Source organism: Ochotona princeps, chromosome 17 (assembly GCF_030435755.1).
Source record: "Ochotona princeps isolate mOchPri1 chromosome 17, mOchPri1.hap1, whole genome shotgun sequence".
NCBI classification, from domain to species: domain Eukaryota; kingdom Metazoa; phylum Chordata; class Mammalia; order Lagomorpha; family Ochotonidae; genus Ochotona; species Ochotona princeps.
Genome location: NC_080848.1, coordinates 53,824,372 through 53,840,760, shown reverse-complemented (window position 1 = coordinate 53,840,760; position 16,389 = coordinate 53,824,372). Strand labels below are relative to the sequence as shown.

Sequence of the window (16,389 nt, the reverse complement as noted above, 5' to 3'; positions counted from 1 at the left end):
AGAAACTGACACATTATTTTCTGGAATGGTTTTACCACTTCAACCTCTGACCCACAACCTGAGAGTTCTGTTTGCTCTGTGTCTTCAGTAACACTTTTAAAAGTTTTGGGCCTGGCACTGTGGCCTAGCGGCTATAGTCCTCGCCTTGAACGCCCCGGGATCCCATATGGGTGCAGGTTCTAGTCCTGGTGGCCCTGCTTCCCATCCAGCTCTCTGCTTGTGGCTTGGGAAAGAAGTCAAGGACGGGCCAAAGCCTTGGAACCCTGCACCCGCGTGGGAGACCTGGAGGAGGTTCCTGGCTCCTGGCTTCAGATTGGTGCAGCACCGGCCGTTGCGGTCACTTGGAGAGTGAATCATTGGACAGAAGATCATCCTCCTCTGTCTCTCCTCCTCTATGTATATCTGACTTTCGAATAAAAATAAATAAATAAATAAAAGTTTTATTGAGGGGCCAGGATCCATGGCATACTAGGCTAAGCCTCCATCTGCAGCGTCTGCAACCCAAAGCGGCACCAGTTTGTTTCCCAGCTAGCTGCTCCACTTCTGATTTAGCTCCCTGCTAATGTGTCTGGGAAAGCAGCAGAGGATGGCCCATTCCCTGGGACCCTGCGCCCACATGGAAGACCAAGAAAAAGCTCCTGGTTCCTGGCTTCAGATCAGCTCAGTTCTAACTAGTGTGGACATCTGGGAAATGAATCATCAGATAGAAGGTTCTCAATCTCTCTCTCCCTCCCCTCTCCCTTTCTCAATCTCTCTCTCCATAGCTCTGCCTTTCCATTAAAAAACAAAACAAACAAACAAACAAAACGCAATAGGAGCTGATGCAATGGCTCAACAGGCTAATCCTCTGCTTGCTGGCACTGGCCTCCCATATGGTCATCAGATACTCCACTTCTGATCCAGGTCTGCTTATAGCCTGGAAAAGCAGCAGAAGATGGTCCAAGTGTTCAGGACCCTGCACTCACCTGTGAGATCAAGAAGAAGCTGCTGGCTCCTGGCTTCGGATTGGCTCAGCTCTGGCTGTGGCAGCTGTTTGGGGAGTGAACCAGTATATGGAAGAACTCTCACTTTCTGTGTGCGTGTGTGTTGTTCTCTCTGTAAATTCACCTTTCAAATAAAAATAAATCTATATATGTGCGTGTGTGTATATATATAGTATGTACATATAGAGTGCATATATGTATATATGTGTATGTATATGTGGAGATATATACATATATATATATAGAGAGAGAGCAGAATAAATAGGAAGGAATCCATATAGAGAGATAATCTTAACAAAATCACAAAATATCAAGAGTCATCTTAGGGCCTGGCGTGATGGCCTAGTGACTGAAGTCCTCTCCTTGAAGGCGCCAGGATCCCACATGGGAGCAGGTTCTAATCCTGGTGGGCCCACTTCCCATCTTGTGGGCTCCCTGCTTGTGGCCTGGGAAAGCAGTCAAGGACAGCCCAAAGCCTTGGTGGGACCCTGCACCTGCATGGGAGAGCTGGAAAGAAGTTCCTGGCTCTTGGCTTCGCATTGGCGCAGCACTGGCCATTGGGGAGTGAATCATCGGATGGGAGATCTTCCTCTCTGTCTCTCCTTCTCTCTGTATATCTGCCTTTCCAATAAAATAATAAATCTTTTAAAATATTATTTATTGTCATCTCGAGATGCTGGTTCACCTACCAAATGCCTGCAACAGCCAGAGCTGGGTCAGACCAGAACTAGGAGCTGGGAACTCCATCTGGGTCTCGTGTGTGGGTGGCAGAGAGCCGAGTTCTTGTGCCATCCCCTCCCGCCTCCCAATGTGCTCACAGCAGGAAGCTGGCATCAGAAGTGCAACAGGGACCAGACTCCGGACACGGGCTATGAGATGCATGCAATTCAAGCAGGGTCTCAGTGCGCAAGCGCCGGTCTCTGAGCATACTTCTTTGGGTCCAAGCCGCATCGCGTCTGTCATGCGCAGACACTATTCTCTGGTTGTAACCCTGGAGTGGGCAAGGCACTCAGATTATCAGTGATACCAGCTGTGGAGCCAGCAGTCACAGCAGCCGCAGCCAGCTCGCTGGAGGAGGGCAAGGGAATTGGCAAGAAAACAATACAACAGAACTGTATTAAGATTTTCCTATCGATGCTGCAACATTCTTGAGCCTGTTTACAAGAAGGGAGGTCCCACACACCCCCTTCGGAGGCCCTGGGGGCAGCTGCTGGATCCAGGCACCCTTTCCTAGGCCAGGAGGCAGCTCGCCCATGGTTTCTTCAGGGCCCCAGGGTGAGTCCCCCCACACCTGCGCACAAGGCTCGAAAGTTTGCACCGTGGGATGGGGTACCCCAAGATACACAGCGATTTCATGCTTAATGTAAAGCTCTCTCCAGGCCTAGGGGTGCCTCAGTGCACCTTTGCGTCCCTCTGCCCTGGCCTGGCCCCACTCCCGAAGCCACCCTCCCCTGCACTCCCTGGCATTTCTTCAGGTGCTGGAAGGGTGCTGGGAACGCATGGGGTGGGGAATGGGTCAACCTCAGGCTTCCAGGACCCGGGTAGCACATCTCCATCGCTGCTCAGTCACCCACGGGTGGGGGCCCGGCTGTGTGGAGCCCTCCTGGGCAGGCCCCAGAGAAGGAGAGGGAGGGCTGGGAAATGGGGGTCAGGCACGCGGGCTGAGGGACACAGCAAGGGAGGGGTCCTGGGGGTGACCTGGCCAGAGGAGGGAGGGGCCGCCCCCGCAGCTATCTGGAAACAGGGGGCGCGGCCCTGGCCAGCCTCGGGCCTGGGCTAGCCGGTCCCGCCCTCCTCCGCCTGGGATCCCGCCCTCCTCGGGATTTTAGCCCCGGCAGCCCTGGGAGGTTCCTTAGCCGCCGCTTCCGCCTTTGGCAGGTGAGGGTCGGGACCCAGCTGGCGCGTCCCGCTCAGGCTGTTGCTTGGGTGGGGGGGGGGAGGGGGGTGCATCGGCGGGGTGCAGGGCCTTCCAGCCAGGACCGAGCTTCCTCCTGCTCTCCCTGCTCTGAGATTTGTCCCCTTCCCACCTTACCTGTCTCGCGGGGTGATCACAGAGCCTGGGCTCTTTGCTTCCGCAGTGGACACCACTTCTGCTTTCTCCCTCGCTTCACTTATAAAGTGGGCAAGGTGGCTGACTGCTGGGTGTGTGTGAGGGAGAGTGGTTGTGCCGTCCGCTGTGGCCCAGGGCACCTCGAGCCATGTTTAATAAGGTTGGAGGAGTTCCCTGGGCGCTGCTGTAGGCTGTGAGTCAGCTGTGCCTGAGGGGGGTGCAGGTGAGTGTGGAGCTGGTGCACCCAGCTTCTGTTGCTCCGAGGTGGCTTTCCCAGCAGGACCCGTGCTTAGGCAGCACCGGCCTGCACTTAAAAAATGTTGTGGCAAGAAGAGGGGTGGTCCAAGGGGCAGTGACCCTGGGCCTATCTGGGGTGACTGCATCTGTGTGAGCCAGGTGTGTGTGGACACCATATCTTGATGTGTGTGTATGCTGTGTTTTTTGTTTAGGTCTACTCAGTGTCTTGTCTGCCAGGGCATTTCCAAAAAGTCCTATTATGCAAAAACTGTGGATTGGCTTTTAACATTTTTGCACCAAAACAAAAGCAGTTTTTTTTTTATTTAATGTTCTCATAAACTTAATTCTTTTCATTAAAAAAAAATCAGTTTTATTTATTTGAAAGGCAGTGACAAGGAAAGACAGAAACAGAAAGATCTTTCATCTATTTGCTTACTCCTAAATGGCTATAACAACCAGGGTTGGCCCAGCCGGAAGGCAGGAGGAGTCTGGAACTCCTTCCGAGATTCCCACGGGGGTGACAGGAACACAAACACTGGACCATTATTTACTGCCTTCCCGGTAGATTAGCAGGGAGCTGGATGAGAAGCCAAGCACCGGGGACTCGCACTGGCGCCCCCATGTGTGATGCTGGTATCACAGGCGGCAGTTGAACTCTGTGCCACAAGGCTGACTCCTCTCCACACACCCTTGTAAATGAACGGGTGTGTGGGCATTAGGTGACCGCATGCTGGCATGTGTCAGCTGGATGTGTGAGAAGATGTGTACCTGCGTGTCTCGGGCATGTTCTTTAGCAGGTGTGTGTGTGAGTGTGTATATCTACTAAATGCATGTGGCATAATATATGGCCAGTGTGTCTGGACAACTAAGATATATGTGAGGAAGGCTGTAGTGCTAGAGCTTGGGTGGTGTATCTGGCTGGACAGACATCGAGGCCACATGCCATGATGTGCCAGCATCCCTGTGGTGTATCCTATGAACAGCTGGGAGACTGAGGTCTCAGGGGTGTGGGCAGTGGGGGACAAGGAGGCCTTGGGCTGCAGGATGCCCTCCTTGGAGGGCTGTGTGTGGCAGTGGCAGACACCCTGGCTGGTTCCCTGTGCACCTGTTGCTAGGAATGTGTGCATCCTAGGCCTGGGCAAGCCCATGTGGAGGAAGGTGCCTTGGTCCCCAGGGCTCCTCCTGCCACCAACATGCTGCCAGATGCCGGTTCCCCATGGCTCCTGCACCTGCTCCGTGACGTCCAGCTGGCCCAGTTTTACCGGCCCATCCTAGAGGAACTTAATGTCACTCGGCCAGAACATTTCGACTTTGTGAGGCCGGAGGATTTGGATGGCATTGGCATGGGCCGGCCTGGTAAGGGACCCCGCCCTCCCGGCCAGCTGCTCAAGGGGCCACCCTGCTCTGGCCCCTCCCCATGCCCTAACACCAGCCTCTCTCAGCCCAGCGCAGGTTGGCTGAAGCTCTCAAGAGGCACCGCTCAGGACTGAAGTCTAAGAACTGGGTCTACAAGGTGTGTGCTAGTTGTGGGGTGGCAGGTGGGAGGATCAGAGAGGCTTCTGCAGCCAGTTCACCGCCTGGGAGGGGTGGGCAGGCTTGAGCACACCTCTGACTTCCTGTCCTCCTTTCAGATCCTCGGGGGTCTTACCCCCGAACACAAGGAGACCACTGTAGCAGCACAGAGCGTGGCTGGCCTGCCTGAGCCGGAGGCGGGACTGAAGTGTCTCATCCCTCAGTCGGCTGTGTGCAGAGGGGAGCTGCTGGGCTCGGGCTGCTTCGGTGTGGTGCACCGGGGGGTATGGACGCTGCCCGGCGGCCACAGTGTAAGTGTCCGGCGCACCTGGGGCAGTCCAGCCAGCCCCTGTGTCCCGAGAGCCCTCTCCTGCTGTGTCCCTGCCCCATTTCACCTGAGGGTACCTCTCCCTGCCTCTAGGTCTCCGTAGCTATCAAATCCCTCCGAGTGGGTCCCGAAGGCCCCGTGGGCACGGAGCTGGGGGACTTCCTACGCGAGGTGTCGGTCATGATGAACTTGGAGCATCCACACGTGCTGCGTCTGCACGGTCTGGTCCTGGGCCAGCCCCTGCAGATGGTGAGCGTGGGGTCCCGGGCTGCGGTGCCGAGAAGGCCGAGAAGGCCGGCGGGCGGGCAAGGCCTCCTGGATTTGGCTCTGAGCTCATGCCTTGGTCCCTGCAGGTGATGGAGCTGGCGCCGCTGGGCTCCCTGCACGCGCGCCTGACGGCTCCGGCCCCGACACCCCTGCTGCCCGTTGCGCTGCTCTGCCTCTTCCTGCGGCAGCTGGCAGCGGCCATGGCGTACCTGGGGGCCTGCGGGCTAGTGCACCGAGACCTGGCCACGCGCAACCTGCTTCTGGCTTCGCCGCGCACCATTAAGGTGGCCGACTTCGGGCTGGTGCGGCCGCTGCGCGGTCCCAGAGGCCGCTACGTCATGGGCGGGCCACGCCCCATCCCCTACGCCTGGTGAGGACTGCCCCCGGCGGGCGGAGCTGGAGGGGGCGCTGGGCAGGCTGGGATGGGCCTGCCAAAGGACTTGGGCTGGGGGCATGGGAGCGTTTAGACGGGCTGTGAGGGGCTTCCAGAGGCCCACTTTCATCTTCTGCTTTCGCAGGTGTGCCCCAGAGAGCCTGCGTGAGGGAGCTTTCTCCTCTGCCTCCGACGTGTGGATGTTTGGGGTGACGCTGTGGGAGATGTTCTCCGCCGGCGAGGAGCCCTGGGCCGGAGTCCCCCCGTACCTCATCCTGCAGCGGCTGGAGAAGGACCGAGCTCGGCTGCCCCGGCCTCCCCTCTGCTCCAGGGCGCTCTATGCGCTGGCCCTGCGTTGCTGGGCGCTACACCCGGCTGACCGGCCCAGCTTTTCCCACCTGGAAGAGCTGCTGCAAGAGGTGCGACCCCTCAACTCCGCAGTCAGGCACAAGGCCCAGTACCTATCCTTGTGCAGCCCCCACCTGCACCCGGGGAGGCAGGTTGGGGCCCAGAGCTGGAGAGTGGTAGCTCGCTGTGGGTGTCTGACCCAAGGCTTGGCCCAGAGTGGGAGGGGGAGGGCCCTGATGAAGCTGCAAAGTCTTGGGGGAGCAGCACCTGCAGCTTGAGAAATGTGGACGAGGGTGTAGACAGTGGGGGTGCAGGGCTGTGACTCTCCCACTGCGTGTGGGAGGCAGTTCTGAGGGGTCCTCCTCTGTTGCTCCCCAGGCCCTGGGCTGTGTCCAGCTTGGCACAGGACAGCCAGGGAACAGAGACAGCCACAGCCTGGGATCAGCACAGAGCACACCCCTGTATGGGCTTGGCTGGCAGCACTGTTCCCATGTTATACCTCTGACTTGGGCCACCCTCTTCTGTCTCCATAGGCCTGGCCTTCTGAGGGACACTGTATACGGGATGTCGCAGAGCCAGGTGCCCTGCGGATGGAGCCTGGTGACCCTATCACCATCATCGAGGGCAGGTAACAGCCCTCGGGTTCCCCAGCAACCCCAGGGGATGACTTCCTCCTGCCCAGACTTCCTGACTCATGGTCTGCGCTTGGCCCCTCCCCAATTCCCAGAACCCCCGATCTTGCCATCTCCTCCCCTCCCCACTGTCTCCCTGCTCCCTGGTGCCCCACTCCTGGCCCACGGAGCCTGTCTTCCCCCGGCAGCTGCAGCCCCAGAGAGCCGGATGTGGGCTGGCACTCTGTCACCCCCACCCCCTTCAGCAGCTCCTCTTTCCACAGCCCCGATTCCGCCACGTGGAAGGGCCAGAACAGTCGCACCTGCAAGGTGGGCAGCTTCCCTGCCTCAGCAGTGACGCTGGCAGATGTGGGGGGCCAGGCAGCTCCCCACCCAGTCTACAGAGGCTCCCCTGCCAGGGCTGAGCGACGCCGGGGAGTTCCGGAAGGGTGAGGCACCAAAGGGCTGGGGAACAGAGGTGGGCTGGGCGGAAATCAACAAGAACCAACAACTTAAGGGAAGCTTGGGTGGGGGACCATGGTGGGTTGAAGGGGAGTCCCACTGGGGGAGTCAGCCTGGGGTCTGGGAGCCCCTTGGGAAGAGCTGTTCCCATGTGGAGTGGGGATGACCCACACCATGGCCCTGTGCAGGGACAGAGAGAAGACGAAGCCTCGGGATTTGCCTCCAGCCCGCGGGGGCCAGAGAAGGAACGCACCCCTGCTCAGGACGAAAGGTGGGTGTGCCGGGGTTCTTGTGGGTGTCTGAGGTTGGAAACACACCTCAGTTCTGTCCTCCCACCCTTCACCTTTTGCTAGGGGTCTTTTCCCCACCCCCGGTTCTGCCTGGTACACCTCAGTTAGCACCTGTCTTCCCCTTACTGACCAGCATCTTCCCACCGCAGCCCAGGTTTCTGTTCTTTGGGCCCTTGGTTAACTAGGCTGTGAAGCCTGTTTGCACACCTGTCTCACTGTGTCACCTAACACTTGGAGTGCCACAGGGACAGGGTGGACTAACAGCACCACCCACTCTACACCCAGCCCCCAAGCCCAGATGAAGACGGAGCAGGAAGCCAGCAGGGCCTGGCACCTGTCTCCTCTCACGTCATTTCTTTCTCAATGCTGCAGGCATTTCCAAGAGTCTGGAGTCAGTTCTGTCCCTGGGCCCGTGCCCCACAGGGGGTGGCTCAAGCCCCCCAGAACTTCGACACGTCAGGGCTGTGCCCCTGGGACTTCCAGCCCTGCCTCCACGCCCACTGATCACCTCTAGCTCTTCTCAGCCAAGCCAGCCCCCCAGGGAACGGCCCAAAAGAGACCCTCCCCCAAATCACCGCCTGGCAGGGCCTGGAACCGGTAAAGCTGCTAGCCCATCTGGAAGCTTCTTGTCTGACCATGAATTTCAGAGGAAGATCGCAGAGGTGAGCACTCACTGACACGGGAGCCAGTGTCTGGAAGGGACTACAGGACAGGGACCCGAGGAAGGCTTTGTCATCTTCCCCTCTCTCTGCAGGTGGAGCTGGGCGTTCATGGGGTCACCTACCGGGAGTGCCAAGCAGCTCTAAGAGCCACAGGGGGAGACGTGGCTTCTGCCATCCAGAACCTCAAGGTAATGACAAATTTCTTGCTCCCTGGCTGAGTTCTCTCCCATCTCTGTGACCTTGCACCCAGAGGCCTTCCCACGTGCTCCCACAGGTTGACCAGCTGTTCAACCTGAGTAGCCGGTCCCGAGCTGACTGCCGCCGCATCCTGGAGCACTACCACTGGGACCTGTCGGCTGCCAGCCGCTATGTCCTGGCCCGCTCCTGAGCTCTGCTTCCTTGGGTGTGGACGCCAGCATTGGAAAACCTGGGCCTCTCAGGGTTTGACCACATGGCACCAGGCAGAGCTAAGACAGGGGCAGCAGACTTAACTTGGGGAGGTTCCACCTGCAGGTGCAGGAGGAGTCCAAGGGCACCCAGGAATGTTCCCTCCCTACTCTGCCCTCGGCCTCTGAAGGCTCAAGGCCCCTGAGTTGGGCTGAGAGTCCTCTGTGTGCTTGCCACATCCCCAGACGAGAGGAAGGCTTGGAGGAAAAGGAACTGCTGCCCATCACACCCACGGAAAAGCCCTCCCCTATGGAAAAATGTCCAAGTGCCCAGGCTGAACCAGGGGAACAGCCGCCCCCAGCTACCTCACTGACTCTGTGGGCCACCACCTCGGATGGTGGAGTGGCCAGCATGACCGGGGGACCCAGGTGCTCAGATTTGGTCCAGGGCCAACATGGGTGACCGGAACTGCTCTGATGCAGTAACATGGATTATTGAGGGTGGGTGGATGCTAGCCATTGCCCCAGCCCCCCAGTTCAAAGTTCCTCCTATACACTTTTTCCTTCTCCCCCCGCCCCATTACACACATTTTCCAATGTTCAAAAAATTACAAAGTTTTTTTTTTATGAATAGAATATACAAATATGCAGCCTCCTTCCTGGGGTAAGGCAAGGAAGGGGGGTGGTTAAATAGTAAGGCACAGGAAGCTGCAGCAAGCACCAGCTCTGGGCAGGACCTGAGGGGAAGGGAAGTGGCACTGTGGCCCAGTCCTAACGCCTGCTGGCGACGAGGGGCAGCTCCTCCTCCAAGGGCCAGGGTCCGAGGCTGAGCTAACTAGCCAAGCTGACGTAGGAGAGGGACGCCATGTCTGCCTTCCCCGGCCTGGCCCTTGTTGTAAAACTCGAGTCCTCAAGTGTCAAAAGCCTTCTTTGGAACAGATGCTCTGGGAGGGGGCTGGAGTGAGGAGGACAGTTGGAAGCCAGATAGCCTGGGTGCTGGGAGGGAGTGGTGGGCGGGGCAGGCATGGGTCCTCATATATATGCTTTTGGGAGAGCCCCAGGCACAGAAGGCCAGGGAAGCGGGGGCGGGAGGGAGGAGAGTGGGGACGCAAGACCCCAGCCTCTGTGTCCCCCTACAGTGCATGTGGAGGAAAGGGAGTACTGCTCAGCAGGGTGAGGCCCAGCGAGGCCCGCGACCATCTTCAGTTCTGCTGGGGACGAGGGGGTCCTGTCACAGCCTCTAACTGGTGACGGCAGAGGGCCCAGTGCCTCCTCGCTTTTCATAGAACATGTAGTCCTAAGGGGAAGCCGCAGTTAGCAGGAGATGGGGCCGGCAGCCCGACTCAGCCACCACTACCCAGATCCCCCACCCCCAACATGACCTCCAACCCTAACCTGCTCCTTGCAAGACACCAGCCAGTACAATCAGCTTCCGGGGACAGAGAAGGGGCAGGGGCAGCCAACTCACAATGAGAAACGTGGCTCCCAGCAGCACGGCCTTCACCTTCACATCCAGATCCAGGGGGAACTGCAGGCCGAAGTCATCCTCGTCTGTGAGGGCTTCTCGGAGCAGCCCCCCCCACTGCTTGCTGATGCGGCCGACGCTGCGGGATTCGTCCTTGGTCTTCACCTGTTGGGCGAGAGGGGAACATGCAAGCAGTCTGAGCTGCCTGCCCACACACACACACGCCCATACTCGCCACGTGTGGACTCTTGGATACCCAGATCCCACTGTGAGTGTCCACGGGACATGGGGCACCCTGGGTCCTGCTGTACTGAGAGGATGGATGAACATTAGCGCCTGGGAAAGTGGAAGCAAGGGTCCTGGTGTCAGCACATGGCTCCCTGCTGTCTCCTTTGGTGCTCTTTGGTCCCTTGCTGCCTCGCGGTGGTGCAGTTGTGTCCCACACAGAATAGCCAGGCTGGGAAGAGGAAGGAGGCTGCCCAAATGCTGGCATTTTGTACTGGCTAAGAAGGCCTCAAAGCCTGTGTCTGCCCAGATGGGCATGAGGGACAGGGGTACTTTTTCCTTCCATCTGCAAAGTAAGGGGGGCCCTGCCCAGCACTAAAGGCAGACCTCATCCAGGACGACAGGAGCCTGCTGGCTGCGGGGAGGGGCCGGCCCTGCTACACAATAGGGAATGACTCACACGGACTTCCTGGTCTCTTTCCTATTGCAGAGGGAGTGATGACCCTCTGTGTCTGTCGCTTCCTTAACCCCAACTCTGCTCCAGCTCCGGACACGTCCCCGCAACCCCCTGCCTTAGCTAGCCTTGCACTCCCAAGTGGGCTGGCCCAAGCAGGCATCCTTCACAGTGTGAGACCGCAAGCCCTATGAGAACCCCACAGGCGGCCCATTCCCAGGCGAGGACGCCCAGTTCTTGCTTCCCCAGCTGGTTCCCATCACACAAGCCTCCCTCTGGCTAGGAACGTGACTCATGTTTAAAAGTAACCTTGGGTGAAGCACCTCATCAGGCTCGTTGGCAGGTCCACCAGCGCCTTCTGCTTTGTCTGCCCAGACAATCTTCCCCCAGAGGCCTGACCTGCCTTCTAGACACCAACACACTCTCCCAAGCCCAACTGGAGGCTTCCTCACGTGGATTCCCCACCCTGGGGACAGGCAGCATGGCAAGGGGTGGGGAGGAGGATCACCAGGACTTGCAGTTAGAGGGGGCATTAGGACCTGGTAGGACAAGTCAGGGCTAAATCCATGCCTGCTTCAGGTCTCAGCCAGGGGCCTGCTGAACACAATGGAGTCTTAGATTTCCACTCCCCATCCTCCACCCCACCCCCACACACACAGGGTAGTGAACAGCCCCCAGCACCTTGCCACGCTCCTAAAATCCCATGGGTAGGCATCCCGTGATCTAACCTCACTCCACCATCCCACCCCATGGTGGTGAAAGCTGCCCCCTTGGGTGGGCAAAGGTCCCCGGTCCCCTCCCAGCTGGTACCTCAAAGTTGGTGTCTGTGCCGCAGCCGCAGCTCCAGCAGGGTCCTACTACCCGCAAGACTGTGTGGCGGTCGGCGTCCTGGATGGAGAACTTAGGCAGGAAGGGATGCCAGGTCTGCTGCACATGGCCAATGGTTGTGCCTGGTGGAGACTGTACCTCCATCTGGAGTGGAGAGTGGGCTCTGTCACCGCCAAACTGAGGCACCGCACCCCAAACTCCCCTAAACCTCCCATCTCCCTCAGAAGTCAGACCATGCCCCCATGGAGGTCTGCACACCTCCTTCGGAACTTTCCCCAGCCCACCTCCTGCAGACCACAGGGACAGCAGCCGCAGCAGCCACAGTGCAGTGGGCGGACCAGGCGCAGCACTTCGCGGTCCCCGGGGTCGGCCAGGCGCACGCGCAGCGGCCTCCGGGCGCCGCAGCACAGGCGGGCACAGCAGTTGCTCTCCTCGGCCGCTTGGCCCAAGGGCTGCCCGGCCCCGGAACGCAGTTCATACCGGTTACAGGTCTCCCAGCCTAAGAACGCTGTCAGCGGGTAGGTGAGACATGCTGCTGCCAGGGCATGTCACCCAGGAGCCCAGCAGCCCTGCTATGCATGGTCACAAGGGCCAGCCTATCCCATCTCCCACTTACTTTCCGCTCGCTCAGCCTTCTGGTGAATCAAGATCTGATCAATCTGAAAAGAGCAAGTGTGGCACTCCCATCAGCTGGCAGGCCTCTGCTCTGGGTCCCCTCCCTGGTAGCTTCCTGCCCTCCTTGCCACTCACCTGCACCAGGAATTCCAGGCCAGCAGGCACCCCGGGCAATGGCACATAGGAGGCAGCAGGCCCTAGGGCCACAGGGCTTGGGGAAGGGTAGAGGGCAAATCCGGGCGCTGGGGCAGGCACCTGGGGAGGCACCGGCACCTGCCCCGGTCCAGGATGCAGGGCGGGCTCCGGGTACCCAGGGGTCACGGGATAGGGAGGTGGGGGTGAAGGCGCATAGCCCGTGGGGGGCACGTAGCCTGTGGGGAGCAGGGGTGGATTAGGAAAGCACCGGCAGCCCTGATCCCTATTTCTCAGCCTTCCCCACCCCACTCCCGGGGAAAGCGGGGAAAGCGCAGTAGAGGAGAAAGTGGGGGAAGGCGCCGAGGGATGGGCAGGGGAGCAGGGCGGCGGCTCCCCAGGAGCAAGGGAGGGGCCCACGCGGCCAGTCGAAGCACATTCCTGGGGGATGCGTTCCACACCGGACACCCAAATCCGAGAGACGGGGGGATAACAGAGACCCCTGCCTGGCGCCCCCTTACCTGCCATGAAGAGGCCCGAGGGCTCGCGGGATGAAGGCGTCCGGGCGGGTTAGGTGTGGAAGCGGAGGCAAGCTCGGAGACAGACACAGGGACCGACAGGCAAACGCGCGGAGGCAGCTGCGCCCAACGCCGGCCCAGGGTCTCTAGGGTGGCGCCTCTGACTCGGGGAGAAACCGAAAGTGTCAGAGGGCGGGGCGGGGCACCTGGGACCCTGGATCCCCGCAGGGGCCCCAGAACCGCCCCCTGCCTTTGTTCTCCCATGCTCCGCGGAGGGCGACTGTTGGCGGACGGCAGCACGGAAGGGAGCCGCTGACGGACAGAACGGCGCGACTTCAGCCGACGTCTCCCTGACCCCGCTGTGCCCTCGCTCACCTGGAGCCCCCCAGAATCGTTGGGGTGCCGCGAGCTCCGCGGCTCCGGGGAGCTGCCGGAGGCGGGCCCGGAGCCCGTCCCCGCCCCTCGACCCGGCCGGGCCCCGCCCCCGGCCCGCGCGGTGCGGCGCGGCTGCGCGCAGGAGGCCGCCTCGCCGGCCCCGGGGCCGCGGACCTTGCCCCCCGGCGCGCCTCGGCGGCACCGGCGTCCCCGCCCCTTCCGCTCCTACTGCGGGGGCCGCAGAAGAGCGAACGGCCCGGAGCCACAGCTAGCTAGCCACCCGCGATGCCCTCCACGGCCGGCGGGCGCGGGGTGCTCAGCGCCCCTGGACGGGAAGCGAGGCCGCGTGCGCTCCCACCGCCACGCCGCCTTGGAGTCGGGGGCTCCTCCTCCCAAGGGCGGTTCGGGCCTCGCTGACGCAGCGGAACACCCTTCACACTCAGCCATTGGCTTGCAGCGCGGGCGCCTGGCTCCGGGTCTACCTCTCTGAGGCGACTTGGCCAGCCTTCTCGCCCTGGCGCAGCCGTCATCCACGGAGGCACCCCCGGCCACGCTGGTGACAGGTGGCCACGGTGTCAGGAGGAGTGAGGGGAGGTCAGGAAGTGGGGAAACTATCAGAAAAGACTTCCCCTCACCCTAGAGAGCAGTCCTTTGGACCCAGTGGCCTGGGAAAGCAGAGCAAAAGATGAGTTTGGAGTTTAGAGAGATAAGCCGGACAGGTGCACAGACAGACGTCCCTGGCCCCAAAGGCAGCAAGGATTAAGTACATACTGTAGAAAGATGATGTGCCAGTGTGGGGCGGTGCTTAGTGTGGGGTGCACGACCCCTGAGTGCCATTCCTGGCCTCTCCTCCCAATTCCAGCTTCCTGCTAATGCGCACTCTGGCAGGCAGCAGTGATGGCTCAATCAGTTAAGGGTTCCAGACGCCCACATGACAGATGCTCCAGTGTCCACCTATGTGGCCACTGCAGATAATAAACAGAATCAACCCGAGAGTGCACGCTCCTGTCTGGAACAATGAAGGATCCCTGCTCTCCCTTTCCAAAAGTGAACAATGCAGGTGTGCAGGGTGGGGGCGGCGTCGTGTCTCAACAAGCCCATCCTCCGCCTTGTGACGTCAGCATCCCATAGGAGAGCTAGGGGAGGCAGCCAATTCCAATTGCTAAGTCAGATATATATAGAGAGGAGGAGAGACAGAAAGATCTTCCCCAAGTGACCACAACGGCCCGTGCTGTGCCAATCCGAAGCCAGGAGCCAGGAACCTCTTCCAGGTCTCCCACGCGGGTGCAGGGTCCCAATGCATTGGGCCGTCCTCAACTGCTTTCCCAGGCCACAAGCAGGGAGCTGGATGGGAAGTAGAGCTGCCGGGATTAGAACCGGCGCCCATATGGGATCCCGGGGCTTTCAAGGCGAGGACTTTAGCCGCTAGGCCACGCCGCCGGGCCCAAAATAAATACGTTTTTAAAAAAAAATGTAAACTGCCAGTACGCCACATCCTGTATTCCGTGCCTGTGTCTGACTCCAGCTTCTTGCAGGTGCTCAGCCTGGGAAACCACAGCATGGGTCAAACCAGCTGGGCTCCTGCCACCCACAGCAAAGCTGGATTTCTTCTCAGGTCTGGCTTTGACCATGAGAGCATCTGAGGGATGAAACAAAGGACGGAAAGTTCAAATAAATACATAAAAGATTTATGTATTTGAAAAACAAGCGTGATGGAGAAGTGGGGTGGGGGAGCAGAGAGTGTCCATCTATTGGCTCATTCCTCCAAGTGGTGCAAAGGCCGGGACTGGGCTGGGATGCAGCCAGGAGCCTGGAGCTGTATCTGGGTCTCCCATGAGGATGGCAAGAGCCCAAGCCATTAGCATGGAGCTGGATGGGAAGTAAGTAGTGAGAATTCAAACTGGCACTCTCACATGGGATGCTGATGGTGCAGGAAGCAGCTTAGCTCGCTGTGTCACTGTGCCAGGGCCAAAATAATTTTTTTTCCATTTTTTAAAGATTTATTTTTATTGAAAAGTTAGCTATACAGAGAGGAGGACAGAGAGAAAGATCTTCCGCCCAATGATTCACTCCACAAGTGACCACACGGCTGGAGCTGCGCTGATCCAAAGCCAGGAAACTGAAGCTTTCTCCAGGTCTCCCACCTGGGTGCAGGGCCCCAAGGCTTTGGGCCGTCCTCTACTGCTTTCCCAGGCCACAAGCAGGGAGCTGGATGGGAAGTGGGGCTGCCAGGATTAGAACTGGTACCCATATGGGCTCCTGAATGTTCAAGGCAAGGACATTAGCCACTAGACTACTGTGCTGGGCCCCAAAATAATTTTTTTAAATATTTTTTAAAGATTTATTTATTTTATTACAAACTCAGATAGACAGAGAGGAGGAGAGACAGAGAGGAAGATCTTCCATCCGATGATTCACTCCCCAAGTGACCACAACGGCTAGAGCTGAGCCAATCCAAAGTCAGGAACCTCTTCCAGGTCTCCCACCTGGGTGCAGGGTCCCAAAGGTTTGGGCCGTCTTTGACTGCTTTCCCAGGCCACAAGCAGGGAGCTGGATGGGAAGCGGGGCTGCTGGGATTAGAACTGGTGCTCATATGGGGATTCTGGCGCGTTCAAGGTAAGGACTTTAACCACTATGCTGTCGTACTGGGCCCTTTAAAGATTTTAAAAATAAAGAAAGTGAGGGGTCGAACCACACTGACTTTCAGGGTAGGACAAGAGCAAGGATCATGGTCCTAAGGCAGAATTGTCCACTGTTTGGCTATAATGAGGGGACATTAAAAACAAGTTTATTGGGACCGGTGGCGTGGCCTAGCGGCTAAAGTCCTCGCCTTGAAAGCCCCGGGATCCCATTTGGGTGCCGGTTCTAATCCCGGCAGCTCCACTTCCCATCCAGCTCCCTGCTTGTGGCCTGGGAAAGCAGTCGGGGACGGCCCAATGCATTGGGACACTGCACCCGCGTGGGAGACCCAGAAGACGTTCCTGGTTCCCGGCATCGGACTGGCGCGCACCGGCCCGTTGCGGCTCACTTGGGGAGTGAATCATTGGACGGAAGATCTTCCTCTCTGTCTCTCCTCCTCTGTGTATATCTGGCTGTAATAAAATGAATAAATCTTTAAAAAAAAAAAAAACAAGTTTATTTTCATCTACCTGGAAGGTAGAATAACACAGAGAGAAAGATAGAAAGACCTTCTATCCATTGATTCACTCTCCAAAGGCCCCCGACAACCATGGTTGGACCAGGCTGAAGCAGGAATTCCATTCAGGCC

At 58.8% G+C, this 16,389-nt stretch overlaps 2 protein-coding genes across 3 annotated transcripts; one reads left to right on the top strand and one right to left on the bottom strand.

Moving 5' to 3' along the window:
* Positions 1 to 4,385: 4,385 nt before the first annotated feature.
* Positions 4,386 to 9,099, top strand: TNK1 (tyrosine kinase non receptor 1). Its single transcript, XM_004594809.2, has 12 exons — positions 4,386 to 4,626; positions 4,713 to 4,783; positions 4,902 to 5,093; positions 5,204 to 5,359; positions 5,464 to 5,747; positions 5,896 to 6,169; positions 6,632 to 6,726; positions 6,994 to 7,158; positions 7,360 to 7,442; positions 7,834 to 8,123; positions 8,216 to 8,311; positions 8,398 to 9,099. Exons 1-12 carry the CDS (start codon positions 4,464 to 4,466, stop codon positions 8,509 to 8,511), a joined length of 1,983 nt encoding a protein of 660 aa, XP_004594866.2. The 5' UTR covers positions 4,386 to 4,463; the 3' UTR covers positions 8,512 to 9,099.
* Positions 9,100 to 9,310: 211 nt separating this feature from the next.
* Positions 9,311 to 13,683, bottom strand: PLSCR3 (phospholipid scramblase 3). 2 transcript variants are annotated; one of them, XM_058676412.1, is made up of 8 exons: positions 13,122 to 13,683; positions 12,750 to 12,910; positions 12,232 to 12,467; positions 12,098 to 12,140; positions 11,766 to 11,989; positions 11,464 to 11,625; positions 9,978 to 10,139; positions 9,311 to 9,806 (listed from the first exon to the last, which is right to left on the bottom strand). In XM_058676412.1, exons 2-8 carry the CDS (start codon positions 12,754 to 12,756, stop codon positions 9,750 to 9,752), a joined length of 891 nt encoding a protein of 296 aa, XP_058532395.1. In that variant the 5' UTR covers positions 12,757 to 12,910; positions 13,122 to 13,683; the 3' UTR covers positions 9,311 to 9,749. The 2 variants fall into 2 exon arrangements, with proteins under 2 accessions (XP_058532395.1, XP_058532394.1); XM_058676411.1 differs by having other exon boundaries at positions 12,750 to 12,906.
* Positions 13,684 to 16,389: the final 2,706 nt, after the last annotated feature.

What these genes read in the sequence shown, in the direction of transcription:
- TNK1 (XM_004594809.2), top strand. Translation starts at nt 4,464, where the DNA reads ATGCTGCCAGATGCCGGTTCCCCATGGCTCCTGCACCTGCTCCGTGAC. An exon ending in TGGAAGAGCTGCTGCAAGAG is followed by an intron (nt 6,170 to 6,631) that starts GTGCGACCCCTC and finishes CTGTCTCCATAG; the next exon opens with GCCTGGCCTTCTGAGGGACA. An exon ending in TTCAGAGGAAGATCGCAGAG is followed by an intron (nt 8,124 to 8,215) that starts GTGAGCACTCAC and finishes CTCTCTCTGCAG; the next exon opens with GTGGAGCTGGGCGTTCATGG.
- PLSCR3 (XM_058676412.1), bottom strand. An exon ending in GAAGGCTGAGCGAGCGGAAA is followed by an intron (nt 11,990 to 12,097) that starts GTAAGTGGGAGA and finishes ACCCGCTGACAG; the next exon opens with CGTTCTTAGGCTGGGAGACC. An exon ending in GTCCCTGTGGTCTGCAGGAG is followed by an intron (nt 11,626 to 11,765) that starts GTGGGCTGGGGA and finishes TCTCCACTCCAG; the next exon opens with ATGGAGGTACAGTCTCCACC.